The sequence below is a fragment of the Acomys minous genome, assembly GCF_964271855.1.
Source record: "Acomys minous genome assembly, chromosome: 9".
In the NCBI taxonomy this organism is placed as follows: Eukaryota; Metazoa; Chordata; class Mammalia; order Rodentia; family Muridae; genus Acomys; species Acomys minous.
Genome location: NC_140490.1, coordinates 95,934,215 through 95,949,065, shown reverse-complemented (window position 1 = coordinate 95,949,065; position 14,851 = coordinate 95,934,215). Strand labels below are relative to the sequence as shown.

At 45.4% G+C, this 14,851-nt stretch overlaps 1 protein-coding gene across 4 annotated transcripts in view; it reads left to right on the top strand.

The window, feature by feature from the left end:
• The window catches only part of CFAP54 (cilia and flagella associated protein 54), a 296,457-nt gene that overhangs the window by 58,681 nt on the left and 222,925 nt on the right, over positions 1 to 14,851 (top strand). For all 4 annotated transcript variants that reach the window (XM_084796148.1, XM_084796147.1, XM_084796149.1 and 1 more), the window contains 4 exons: positions 2,399 to 2,527; positions 2,873 to 2,999; positions 5,538 to 5,624; positions 5,719 to 5,840. In XM_084796148.1, coding sequence (XP_084652274.1) covers positions 2,399 to 2,527; positions 2,873 to 2,999; positions 5,538 to 5,624; positions 5,719 to 5,840 — 465 coding nt within the window. The remainder of the gene's footprint in view (positions 1 to 2,398; positions 2,528 to 2,872; positions 3,000 to 5,537; positions 5,625 to 5,718; positions 5,841 to 14,851) is intronic.

Sequence of the window (14,851 nt, the reverse complement as noted above, 5' to 3'; positions counted from 1 at the left end):
AGCTCACAAGAAAGTAAGGGAAACACCAGAGGCCAAAACAGAAATGGGATGGAAAACCAGAACAGCGGGCAGGTGGGAGCTGCGCTGGGTCGCTGGGCAGAGTTACAGCCAGACGTAGACATTTTAAACAGCTGTGTAGGGGAGGAAGCCAAAACTTCAGCTCATGAAAGACAGAGTTGCCACCAAGCTTCCCCACAAAGCTAGGACCTACAGAAGACTACATTCTAGGAAAAAATACCGCAAAAGTATATTAGGAAGAAGAAATCAGTTTTATACAGCAATATCTCAGTTTCAGTCCTGAGAGAAGGAGTGAATGGGGGAAGATCTGTCACCCCGATGGGTTTTAGCCTTGGCTGTGCCCTCAGGTGGCTTTGGTATTTCAGTGTACAACTTGAGTAGTTGGACCCCTTCCTGAGCCTGTGGCTGTTGGCGGGGATGGACACCGCTGGGTGGTTACGTGTGATCAAATTGTGTACGTTCCAGGAAAGTAAGGCCGGTTCAACATTAGCACCCTATAATGCAGTATAGCACATTTCCACATTAAAGAGTAAAGAAAAACATACGGCTGCATTAGTCCACAAGGAGATGCAAATGAAGCATCTGGCAAAACCAACAGCCAACCTTTCAAACCGCGACTCTTAGCAGCTGGAAATAGAAGGAGTCTTACCTGATAAAGTATCCGAAGTCCTCCAGCTAATGTCATAGCTATGGTACCAGATTGAAACTGTCCCTTTTTTCTGACATAACCACATGAGGTGTCCACCATTCTCCTAGTCAACGTGCTTTAGAAGCTTTAGACAGTGAAGGCTGAAGGGTGGGGGGAGATGCCTTAAAGACTACCCAGGAAGTAATAACTTTGGTTTCATGTACAGACACAACTCATTGCAGGGTATTTAGTTACAGCAGTGTACATGTCTGTCAGAAGATGCATGACTAACAGTGACATGGTCATCAGAATTCTACACAAACCTGAGTCCGCTGGGCATCCTTGCACTGCCCCTCTGTAGTCACGCTTGGTTGCGGGGGATGCCTGACATGGTATTTGCAGCATGCCATTGCTGTATGGCCCTAGGCGGCTAATTTCCTAATGAGGAACATTTGGCTGACTTTGTAACGAGAAGTTCATAACCTGTGGTGGCAGAAAGGAGATGCGAATTTACCAGCCGCATTGAGCAAGCTCTCGCAACCACCCGTGTCACTGTAGTGGGTACTTGGGGGTGTCAGCTGCCTCTTGGGTTTCCGAAGTCACAGAAGCTTCCGAGGAAGCTCTTGACAGTAGCAGGGAGCTAACACCTCACCTGCAGCTTTCCTACAGCAGTGAACACCTCTGATTCTGTGCGTTCAGTGCCTTTCTGCTTGGGGTACGTGGAGAACTCCTGTGACATAACCACACGGTGCCTGAGCCACTAAGGTACAAACACTACTCCTCAACCTGTCGTTGAGGGGAGTAAGCAGCCAGAAGAATTTTATGATGGAGAAAATAAAAAGCATTTTAAAAATGTAAAAAATGATGTTGCATATTAGCCAACGCACATGTATGATGAGAGTGACAGACAGACAGACAAACATTAATTCAGGTAACACAAACAGATGGCAAAAAGAAAAAAAAAAAAAAAAGAAGATTCAGGAGAAGCGGCTCCTTGTTGGGGCCGAGTGTGCAGAGTGACTCTGTGCTTGGTAGCCCAGGTGTAAAAGATTCTGAGTTGAGCATTTGAGCAGAGCTAATCACCCTTTGTTATGAGCTAGTCTCCCTTTGAGAATAATGGTGTTAAAAAGATAGGTAGATTTTGAAATTTTTCCATGTTGGTTTTTATAGATTCCAAATCTAAATTTTTAGCTCTGAGGTTCTGAGATTAAAAAAAAAAGCTGTATGTTATCAAATTGAATGTGTGAGAGATTAGCTAAACTTATGTGAAGTTCATGTTTAAATTTTACCAGTATGTTTGATACAACTAGAATCAGAAGACAATGAATAGAACTGAAATATATGTTTGTGGATGTTTGTTTTTGGGAAATGGAGAAACATATTACTTTCTTTTTTTTTTCTTCAAAGATTTATTTATTCATTTTATGTATACAGTGCTCTAGCTGCATGTACACCTGCAGGCCAGAAGAGGGCGCCAGATCTCATTACAGATGGTTGTGAGCCACCATGTGGTTGCTGGGAATTGAACTCAGGACCTCTGGAAGAGCAGACACTGCTCTTAACCTCTGAGCCGTCTCTCCAGCATGAACTATATTGCTTTCACCTTCATGGACAGTACTCAGTCTGTAGTTGAAGCTAAGCGTATTTAGTAAGATATAAAGCGTGGCTGATGTTGGACAAAGTTTCTGCTGTTTGGTTTTGAGTGATTGTTAAAAGGAGGTTCACTTTTCTTTTTGCTTGTAATCATTCCAGCGAGCACCTGTGGAGCAGCTGTTTTATGCATATGAACTCCTTGATAAATCCATCGCCAGCATGAACTGGAATCGCATGTTAAACACTTTGTCGGATGGATCATCCGTAATCGACCACTGCTATGGCAAGGCAAGGGTGGACTAATTTCATGTGAGGTTGACATTTTCCTTAAGTAGGAGAAGAGTTGGCTTGGCAGAGAGGTTAAAAAAAAAATGTGGCCTGTGGAAGCTTTCTCCTCATAGGCCAGAAATAGCTCTTCCCAGAAGAAACCAGGGAGACGAAGTGTCTTTGAGCTTGTCAGCGTAGACCACATGTCGTCACGTGGGCCAGCTGCTAAGGGTAGAAGTGAGCGGGATTGAACGGCTGTGAGCAAAGACAGAACTTGCAAGAGGATAAGGCGTAGCTATTTTGTAAGCTGTTTGGATAACCGTTCTTCTTTTTAATTTCTTCCTCTTCAACTCCATTGGACTGAAGGACACTCATGACCTGGATGGAGAGCCTTACAAGCCGATCTCGGCAAACAGCTTCATGATGGACCTGCATCTTGAATTAGTTCAAGTTCAGAACCGCATAGCTGTTGTGCTTCTTGACCAGCTGCAAGGTAGTGGCCGCCCAGGAGTAACTACACAGAGTACATTTCAGCCCAAATTCAAGGGCAGAGTTGATTAAGCTTTGTAATGGCTTTGTTGCCTACTCCCAAATACGTTTTATTATTTTTATTTTGTTCTCTTTGGATTAATATCAACAAGATACTTTTGTTTATTGGTTTACACTTTGCATAGCAAATCAGAAGATTTCTAAGAAGGTGTGATTATATTTGTTTGCTCATAGTAAGTTATTGGTGTTTTTCTAATTCAGTAGAGCAAGCACTTATTTAGTACCTACCAAAGATCCTGTTTTTTAACCTTTTTATATTTTCATCCTTTTAATTTTGCTTTAAGTATTTACATGGCTTTAAAATTAGTTTTCAGCCAGGTAGTGGTGGCGGCAGCGGCAGTGGCAGCAGTGCATGCCTTTAATCACAGTACTCAGGAGGCAGAGGCAGGGGCAGGGGCAGGGGCAGGGGCAGGGGCAGGGGCAGGCAAATCTCCAAGTTCAAGGCCAGCATCATCTACAGACCTAGTTCTAGGACAGTCAGGGCTACACAGAGAAACCCTGTCTTGAAAATCTAAAAACAAACCAAACAACAACAACAACAACAACACAAAAAAACCACCCAAAAACCAAAGTACAAACAGAAAAACCCGTGTTCTGTATGACCCCTTAGAGGTAGAGGGGAGCAAACAACAATGAAAACATCTGTTTCGTCGTAAGTAAGCTGAAAGCCCCATAGCCCTTCTGTTGTGTAAACAGGCAGCCTGAGAACAGCCACATAAACAGTATTTGAAGCTGAGAAGATGTGGCTTAGAAATGCACCTCCAACCTCACTACAGTGACATGTCTGGCTTCCTTCGAGAACGCTCAGTATTATTCCCCGTATCATCCTTTGTGGAAGAACAGGGCTTTGTTTACTCTCAGGGCTACTGTGTGCCGGTTTCCTCTCTAACTGTTGTCCATTGGGTCTTTGAAGGCCAAATGAGTTCTCATGAGGGAGCACGCACAGGTATAGATGGGGGCCCGAGCTGGGTTTTTAGTGGAGTTAGTTAAGGGTCCGCACAGCTGTCTCTCAGTCCCCTTGGCTCTTCTGCTGCTGCTTTATTGGCCTTCCATCCTGGCCCAGACTGCCATCTCTGTCCTTCTGCCTGTTTGCACTCATGCGTGCTGCTGCCGGATTCATGCTCCATAAGTGCTGTTTGTGCCTCTCTTATTCAAGAACTTGACAGTGGCTGCCCCCTGATGTCTCATCTGTATCTGCATAGGAAGTCCCCTTTACATCCCATCCTCTGCCGCTGTCCTGCTCTGCCACTTGCACCAGTCACTGTCATTCAGCCCTCGTCAGCACAAACTGTAACACTCAGCAAAAGGGATGTGCTGTCAGGTGTCCTCAGGGAACCCTGGGTCCTAATTACTGTTCTCTTGCTGTGAGGAGACACCATAATCAAGGAAACATGAAAGAAATCATTCAACCAGGGGCTTGCTTAACATTTTCAGAGGATGAGCCCGTGACCATCATGGCAGGTAGGATGGCAGCAGATAGGCAGGCATGGCCCTGAGCAATAGCAGAGGGCTACGTCCTGACCTGCAAGTTGGAGGAAAGTAAAGAGTGAGAGTCTGAGTCTGGCGTGGGATTTTGAAACCTGAAAAGTCCACTCCCGGTGATGTAACAACTCTGATGAGACCACACCTACGAATCTTCCCCAAAATAGTTCCATCAGCTAGGGCCCAAATATTCAAATATAGGAGCCTATGGGGCCCCATTCCCATTCAAACCACTGCACCCCGCACACTTGGCGGGATGGAAACAAAATAGTGCCAGGTCTCCTGTGGACTAGACCAAAGCATCAAGAACTGGCACCACTCTTTCCATCTCCTGGGCTGGCACATTCATTGTACTGGACCACCATGACAGTCAATCCCAACTGTACACAAACTGTACATATTTATGCTTTAGGTGAAGATAGTTAGGTCTTCACTGCCAGGCAGTATTCATATTTTCTAGGGACTTAGGTGACACAATTTCTCTAGAAAGGACCAGGGACAGTTTGGTATCAGGGTTTGCCATTTTATGTAAGAAGGTAAAGTAGCCAATAGTTTACCCACAAGCTGATTTTATTTAAGATGAGACAGAAAATCAAATGTTTTTATAATTTGGAAATTCTATGCCCTGAAAATACATCACTGAGAAAGGAAAGAGTGTGGTGACAATGAAACTGTACCCTACTTGGTGTGGTGGTACATGCCTGTAGTCCCAACGTGTGGTGGTTCATGCCTGTAGTCACAACGTGTGGTGGTACATGCCTGTAGTCCCAACTCGTGGGAAGCTGGAGTAAGTAGATTATAGGTTTGAGTCTAGCCTGGGCTACATAGCAAGTTCAAGACCAGCTTGAGCCAAATAGGGAGATCCTGCCTCAACCAAAATTCAATGAAGGCTGGCCTTGCAGGGTATTGGTAGAGCACATGCCTGGCATGCCCGAGGTCATGGGCTTGTTCCCCTGCGTGGGAAAAAAATTCTGCTTGGTTCATAATACGTGTCGTTCAGCTCTGCAGACTCCAACTGTTGTCGTAAACACTTCCATGAAAGGTCGGGAAAAATTGCAGGAACCTAAGAGCACCGTGTCTTTCTCAGGTAGGTGATCAGTGCTGGAATCACCTGTGTTTCAACATATTTAAATGATCCCTCGCGTCCTGGCCTTTTAGTAAATGCTCGTGTCCCTCTACAGAGCTAAGTGTAATGAATAAAATAAAGAAGAACAAGCTGTTCCGAGCCAGCTACCTGATGCAGAAGGCTCTTTTGCTGTTTGAGAAAGACGCACCCTGCACAACGACACAGAGCTTGCTGATGGTAATGTATCATTTCATCTTGATTGGTGTATCTTTCCAAAGCATGCTTTCTTCCCTGGCATTGGATTGCGAGCTTTATGGATCAGCTTATATGGAGCAGCCTGAACAGGGGGACCAATGTGTACCTCGAGTCCCAAACTATTTCCAAACAAGTGGTTTTTTTGTCTGGAGAGACAGCTGACATAGCAGGCCACCTAAATGAGGAGGAGTCCAAATAAGGGAAATTAAAATTGGAGCAACACTGGCCAGCCCGGCACATTGTTTGTGTTCGGATTAGAATACAGAAATCCCATTGGTTAAAGGTACTCTCTCTTTCAGACAGCTGCTGCTAACCCCTGTAGCAGCCTTCTTGTTGATGTCTTTTGTAAGAGTGTAGTGTTAGGGATAGGGCACAAGGCCTCCTGTATGCTAGCACTCACTGCCTTCAGCACTCTCTCTGTCACTGCCTTCAGCACTCACTCTGTCACTGCCTTCAGAACTCACTGTGTCACTGCCTTCAGCACTCACTGTGTCACTGCCTTCAGCACTCACTGTGTCACTACCTTCAGCACTCACTGTGTCACTACCTTCAGCACTCACTGTGTCACTGCCTTCAGCACTCACTGTGTCACTGCCTTCAGCACTCACTGTGTCACTGCCTTCAGCACTCACTCTGTCACTACCTTCAGCACTCACTGTGTCACTGCCTTCAGCACTCACTGTGTCACTGCCTTCAGCACTCACTCTGTCAGTACCTTCAGCACTCACTGTGTCACTGCCTTCAGCACTCACTGTGTCACTGCCTTCAGCACTCACTGTGTCACTGCCTTCAGCACTCACTGTGTCACTGCCTTCAGCACTCACTGTGTCACTGCCTTCAGCACTCACTCTGTCACTACCTTCAGCACTCACTGTGTCACTGCCTTCAGCACTCACTGTGTCACTGCCTTCAGCACTCACTGTGTCACTGCCTTCAGCACTCACTCTCTCACTACCTTCAGCACACGGGACGTTGGGAGATATTCCATACCCTGATAGAGCTCTGGCTGAGTGAGGATTATCACATTAAAACAGAAGCTAATGCCACAGGTAACCTGGACAATGAGACAAGGAAAAAATAGACCAAACTCAGGTCAGTTAAGAAGACAGCACACGTGCATGTAGTAGGCGTGTATAGAACAGGTATATGTGGTATGCCAGTGTTCTGAGGACCAATAGACAGGAACCAGGAAATGGAAGACAGAAGAGAGGTTAAAATGGGAACAGACCGCCACAAAAGAGGGAAGGGGAGGAGGAAGAAAGCATAGGCCTGGGGTAGCCTGCAAGGCAGGTGCTTCATCCTTTGATGCAGAAAGGGAGGAGCAGTGGAGAGCCCTGCATGCAAGGAGCTTGTTGGTGCGGAGGAAGGGGTACGCGGATGCTGTCTTGTCTAAGGAGGAAGCAAGGGCTTCTGCCAGCAGTGAAGAGGGGGAGATGGCAGTGACAGGAAGGGAAAGCGAAGGGGAACTGAGGATAGGAAAGAATGGCGATGCGCACTGAGTGCAAGCAAAGGGACTAGCCGGAACGCGGAAGTTCTCCCTGAGGCTGGGGAGCATGGCTGTTCAGGCTCTTCTTCCCAGTGGTCTGATGTAGTACGCTTAGTAGCAGTGACAGCAGGATCTTTGTCACAATGAAGATTCATGCAGGATCATTCAGTTTTTAAAAAACGATGATGTTAGACCACAGACTTCCTAGCTGCCCCACTATCTCAGGCATCAGGCCAGGCTCCTAGCAGCCAACAGGCCCTGGCCATGGAAGTTAAGACACACAGTTGGGATGTGGGGGCTTCCAGGTGTTTAGGCTCTGGAGGACTAAACCATAATCAGATGGTGTGGAATTTTAGCCACCCTCTAAAAATACATGGGAATTATATCTCGTCTTTGCTCAGGGGACTTCTCTGAAGGGTTCCTCTTTTCCTCACGCTTTCCTATCATGCTGTACACAACACCCTTTTTTATCTACTCTTCCACTTTAAGGTATCTCTCCTAATGGTGCTCCTCTCCATGTTTTGAGGGGAAGGTCCTTTTTCCTTTTAAGGATCCGCCATGTTGTTTCTGGAATGACATTCCATCCCCTCCTGATAGCCTCCTACCTCAGGGGCCTGTTCATGGCGTCCCATTTCCCCCATGGTCACAGGCCCTTTTATTTAGCACAGCTGATTATGAAGAGGGATTGTGACGTCAGCTCTTTCCTGAACCTGCAGTGCTCTGTGTCTTTGTTATTACAGATAAGAACTAGATGTTTATTGTACGAAAAAACAAACAAAAAACCCCAAGTTCAGATTGAATGGGAAAGGAAATAAGACATCAAGGTGAAGACTTTGTCACAGAAAAAATCATTAACCTGGATCACCCTATAAGAGCCAATGAGAAACCATACATTTGAGAGTCTGAGAAAGCTAAAATGATGAGTTTGAGGTTAACAAGCAGGACTTTGGAAACTTGGACATAGACTAAAGTTGAACACTCAGAGACCACTGAGTAGCCAAAGATGAGGGGGCCCACGGGAACGTGTGCAGAGTCGTAAGGATCCAGAAGTCGCTGTGCTTTGATGAAGCAGGGGCTGGAGGGGCTTGGGGGGCCTCGGTAAAGCATGAGACCAGATGGCAGGTAGAGAGGAACCAAACACGCTCCTGCTCAGCAGGCTGAGGGCTTTGGATGGGTAGGTGCTATTCAAGGTGTGTGTGTGTGTGTGTGTGTGTGTGTTTCCTAGGCAGATGCTTCATGGCTGCCTGCTTAGAGGACACTGGCATGCCAGTCCCAAGTCTATGGAGAACAAAACATAATTTCTTAAAAACATGTTTCCCTTAGGACCACATGCGTTTGGAGCCTGATGAGTGCGCACCGTCTGGGGTTTTCTCACTGTTTCCACTATATGCCACTTCCTTCCCACCGAGGCCAGGGAGGGGGATGGCAGAGAAGTGAGGAGCCTAAGATTCCGGGTCTATTTCCCAAGACTGTTTGAACTCCAGAAAAAATATGAGTATAATGTCCCCATAAGAAAGCTCCATGAGATGAGTTTGGAGGCTCTGCTCTGCATGAGGGATCCTCAACGTGGGATTTTTCCAGCTGGGAGCATGCTGAATATTTATTTGCGCTCCCTTGTCTTTGGTGGCCACCACTGCTCCTCAGTGGCAGTTTCCATCTCAGTGTTGTGGTGACACGATTGCTCCTTGGGGCACTCTCCTAAACAGTGATGTTATGACTCAAATAATTGTCAAACTTTCTTTCCTTAAAGAAGATAAATAAACTTCTCTCCCTTGGCAAGCATTCTCTGCCAAGGAATATCACAAAATGTTTTACATTATCATGGTCTTGTAATAAAATTGTCCCCAAGTCAGTAATTGATGTGTCAACCGATATCATAAAAAGGTATGAAAAAGCTTGAGTCTCTTAGGAACTCTTAAGTAATTCATACCCTGTTTTGGCTTTTCAAAAGTTTTCTGCCCTTGTGGATCCATATGATCTTATCAAGTGTCTGTGACTCCAAACCAATTAAAACCAATTTGTTGCTACAGACAAGGGACAGATTTTTGATAATGTTGGTTTCCCAAATGGGATGAATACCTTTTTTTTTTCTTTTCTTGTTTAGAGGAATATATTTATCCCATTCTCCTGCCTTGGCTGTTTGACTCCGTCAGTCTGTTTTGGCTTTGCATATAAGTCATCCCTTTATTGTAAGAGATGTCACTTAGTACCCCTACTTGATGCTTTTCTCCTTTTGAGTTGAGCAGCCACCCTGCGGCTTATGTTAGACATTTAGTTCACTGATGGGTCTACCAGTTGACCTTTCAGTATCTTAGCAGATGACATTTCTCATTGGAAAGAGACAGAGATACTCCTAAGGCTTTTCAAGGCAGTCTTCTAGAATGCTGTTTCCTGTATCCAAATAACACAGAAGGGGGAGTTACTTCCTTCCCACTAGATAAAATCAGGTAGAGTCCAGATGCCAAAGATATCCAAATAACACAGAAGGGGGAGTTACTTCCTTCCCACTAGATAAAATCAGGTAGCGTCCAGATGCCAAAGATGCGAAAGGGGCCTGTTGATTGCTCCCTTCTTAGAGGCTGAACTTTCTATAATGATGTGAAAAGACTGCAACTTTAGTATACCTACCTAGGAGCAGCTTCTTGCCAAGGAAAAGGGGTCTCTCTATGCCCCCTATAAGGAAATAGAGCTTGGCAATCCATCTATTGCCAAACCTGTGTGCTGATGAGAATGCAGTTACCTTGTTCTGGGAATACTCCATCCTTCTGACCCACATTTTCCCAGTAGCTTCTGTTGCAAAGAGACCCAATGGCTGCATCTGGTTTTCTGCTAATGCTGTCTGGAGGCAAAGTACCCCTGCTGCGGAGAGAGAGTCAACAGTGCCAAGTCCTGGTGTTAGTACCTCAACTCTACGCAAAGGGGCGTTATGGTCTAGCAGATTCGTGCTTGCTGTTGGTGCAGAATGTAATTGTGTAGTCCCATTTTAGAACCAGAGCTGAGAAGGAAACCAGAGCCCCTGGAAGTCCTAATAAGTCCTGGTTTTAGTGTTCCCTGAATTTATGCCTCTAATTCTATTCTATGAACTGAACTGGCAGTAATTGAGTTCATTTCTTTTCCTTATTCATGGAATTTCAGTCAACACGGTCCTATTTGTTTCTCTGAAGGGAGGTGTGAACTCTCTCCCCCTACCCCGAACCTTCTCAGTTCTTTGTGCTTCTTCTATACATGTCTTCCTTGTGGAATATCAGAGGCCTTCCTGATTCTGACCCTTCCTTCCCCCCCTTCCCAGGTTCAAACCCTGGGTTTCAAACACTGCCAGCAGCTTTGGGCATAGTTACCTGGTAGAGACTTTTCTTTGTCATCTATCTTAAAGGTACAGTGTTGTGAACTATTTCTGGTTTGTCTTCCCAAGGGTTTTTCCCCCCAGCTTAGCTTTGAAATTGGATGCAGGGGCATTGTGGTTAGGAGTATAGGGTCTTGGCTAGAGTTCCTGTTCTGCCACTGATTAACTCTATGTCCTGTGTTATTGATGTCCTCCTAAGTCTTAAGATATTTGTCTATTATTTTGCATACAAAATCCTTAGCTTGGGGCTGGAGAGATGGCTCAGAGGTTAAGAGCACTGCTTGCTCTTCCAAAGGTCCTGAGTTCAATTCCCAGCAACCACATGGTGGCTCACAACCATCTGTAATGAGATCTGGTGTCCTCTTCTGGTGTGCATGTGTACATGCAGGCAAAACACTGTATGCCTAACCAATCAATCAATCAATCTTCAAAATAAAATAAAACCCTTAGCTTAAAAAATGAGCTGGAGAGATGGCTCAGCAGTTAAGAGCACTGGCTGTTCTTCTAGAGGACCTGGGTTCAATTCCCAGCACCCATTAGCATCATACAACTGTCTGTAACTCCAGTTCCAGGGGATCCAACATTCTCACATGAATATCCATGAGGGCAAAACACCAACACACATACAGTAAAAATAAATAAACCATTAAAAATTCTTAGCTTTTGGCACAGAGTAAACAGGCCATAACTACAAGATATTAATATGACAATTGTTATCATTGATAGCCTACCCTTCACGTTGAGCCCTCTGTAGTCTTTGGTTAGAACTATTATCTAAGCTTCACCTGTTTTTATCTTCATGAGATGACACATCGTGTCCAACACCTTCTCCAAAACCGTGTCTTTTATTCTCAGCAATATTTCCGGCCAGGGTTCTTGGGGGATGACTTAATCTACTTCCTGTCTTCTTCTGCGGTGTCTGTCATCATGCTGGGACCCAGCATGGACCCCAGGGAGGGCTCCAAGATGAGTAGTGAATGTGGCACTCCATCTGCGCAGCCTGGAGATAGTTGTTTGTGTGCATCTTAATCATTCCTTCAAGACTGTCCATTAGTGTCCGCACTCACCGTGGGCGTCAGGCATGTGCCAAGTGTATTTACTGTCAGCCGGTCTTCATGAGCACTGGAGAGAGGCAGGTCTCATTCTCTCTAACAGAAACCAGAGGCAGGGGCATTTGCATGTGCACAAAACTCCTCAGGGCCTCCCTTGGAGGCGTAGTTGCTTCCTTTGAGCACTGCTGCAGAAGTCCCTGTGCATCGAGGGTCTTGGCTAACCTTTTTCCTTCTTCTCTCAGGTTTGGTAAGCCCTTCTAGTCTCCAAGAGCTTTCAGGAGAGGGTTAGGGTTAGTTATTTCCACTGTATGACATGACATGGCTGGGAAAGCAAGTTTTTGAATTAAGAGTGGGAAAGTTGTGAGGCCCTGGCATGTCAAAGCATTGCTATAGGTAACACTCTTGTCTTGTTGTAGATAACACCCTTTCAAAATCGGGTACAACTGGTTTTGAGAATTTTCTTTCTTGATTTTTCCCCCTAGATACTATTTCCTTCTGTGGGGTTGAAGATATCAAACTCCCTCCTCCCCCACCCCAGACACATTCTCATGAATGACCTCTCCTAGCAGTTGCAAGATTTGTCTTTCTAAGTTAGGACTTTATTTTTAACATTTGATTTTTCAAGACAGGGTTTCTCTTGTAGCCTCGGCTGTCTTGGACTTGCTTTGTAGACCATGCTGGCCTTGAACTCACAGCGATCCACCTGCCTCTGCCTCCTGAGTGCTGGGATCACAGGACTTTATATATTTAACAGGTATTAGAGTTTGCCTTGAGTTCTTGTTACAGATTTTATTCAGCCCAAACCTAAGATTTTATTTTACACTTTTCTTTCACTACTTTTGATACAACCTTGGATATTTCTGCCAGCACAGTTTGAATTGGGGCACAGGCAAAACCCGAGTCAGGGATTTCCTCTTAACATTGTTCAAGACCCAGTCAGAACATTTCTAACATGGGGTTTAAATGTATTGTAATAAACACACTGCCTCACCATCACGGTTTAGGATGACTTTCATTTCGACCTCAGAGACTGAATTTAAAGACAAATAAAGCACCCGTCTCGTCTCTGCCACCAAGCTAGTCAGAACAGGGCATGCGCAGCTAGGTACACAGATAACACACAGTGTAATGCCCACTGTACTAACATTGGTCAAGATACATGGGTGGGGATCCTGAGAGCATGGGGCTGTCACAGAGATGTCAGTGGGGGTGATGCTCCAGAAGGTCTCAGACCAGCAAAGAAGGTGTGCTGCTGCCTGGGAAGGGGATGGCATAGAACTTAATGGCTTTAGAGGGTTAGGTTAAATAGAAAGGTAGGCATAGTACAAGAAAGTATAAATATATAAATACATAGTATAAGAAAGAGTAAATGGGGAGATGCAGCCAGAAGATATGTCTGTGCTCATTACAAAAAACAAAACAAAACAACAACAAAATGCTGTGGAGGAGTTTGCCCTTCAGTAGATGGTAGAGGATGCTTTGAAAGTCAAGACCAGAAGTTGAGGAGCCCAGAGACCGAGTGACAGAGAAGAGGCTGCTGGTCAGATGCAGCAGGTCGGTTGTCTTGGGAGAAGGGTCGATGTAAAATCACCCTTCATAAAATGAGCTATGAGAGGTGATGGAGCCTCGAGATGGCAGGGACATGATCAGGCACTGAGGTTAGAGCCAGGTGAGCACTAAGAGTTAGGACATCATAGCAGAGGGGACACGAAGGCCCTTCAGGGAGAGAGACAGTCTTCCCTTAGGAAAGAGAGCTTGAAGTGGGAGAGTAGGAGAGACAGATGCTACGCAAAGCATGATGGGGTCCGGAAAGGAAAGGCTGCAGACTCCCACTCCTCCCTAAACACGGGGTGTTTTCTGACTTTGATAGGCTTTTATTTGGGTAGGTGGGAAGTTCTACACCAGGAAATTTAGCCTGACCTCGATAGGACTGAGGAGTCTGGTCCTGGGTAAGAAAAGAAATGTCTCATAGCGCGCCGTGACACCTTCCTCTCAGGTCTCTGTGTCCAAGAGGGCCTGGCCTGACTTCTGTGGAGGATGAAAGGCAGCCAGGGAGCCTGTGATCTGCTGTTTCCTACCTGAAGCTGTGTGACGGTTCCTGACACACTTCAGAATCACCCGTAGCCTTCGTCAGTGATAAAAACGTTCCAGCCCTACTTCTGGACTTTTACTTTGTGTTAGTGACAGACCATCCCTGCTACTCTTACCAAATGAAGGGACAGTTGGCCTTGCTTATGGCTAAGACTTGTGACCTCGAGTGCAGAGACACTTTCCAAGCATTGGATAAGTAGCACGTTAAAGCCTGTATCATTGCAGATACATCTTAGTTACTGCTAGTGATTTTAGAGCTGGGTGCCAGTCACTCATAAGAGTAACAGGTTGGTCATCTTATTTTGGTCTTATTATTTTAGGAAAAACCATGCCTGGAACTCCCGTCTTATAATGGGGTGCTAGTTTGCTCCTTCAGCCTTGAGCGTCACTTTGAGGAACACTAAAACTCCATGTCTAGTCTTTTCTTTATCGAACTTGAAGTCCAGGTGTCTACATGGAAACTTCAAACTCTACATGTCTCCTGTAGGAGAAATAGCACAGGCCTAATGTAGCAGAGCGGGAGGGCTTGAGATTTGGGAGGCAGACAGTTTGCCTTCCTAGTTGTAGAAGCTTCTCTTTTGCGTCTGTTGACAGCATGGAGCGTCTAGAACACAGTGGGGTGATAGCCCCCCATCTCTTTTTGGGCTTCATTGGACCTCCCTTTAGTGTTTCATTAGGAGCACCAAGAGTGCTATTTTAGTACTCTGTCTTTTAACTAAAAATAATATTTTAATGAAGCTAATTATTTTTCCCAGCTTATTGAATTTTTGAAAATTAGTAGCAGATATTTAAGATATTCAAATACCTTTAAAAATAGTTATGATTTTTGTTTCATGTGTCCGAGTGTTTTCCTGAATATAAATATGTGTACCACGTGAGTGCCTGGTGCTTGCAGAGGCCAGGGAGGTTGTCGGATCCCCTGGAACTGTGATTACAGGAAGCTGTGTGTGGGCATTGGCAGCAAACCTGGGTCCTCTGGAAGAACGAACCACCAAACTCTCTCTCTACCCTGCTTAAATAT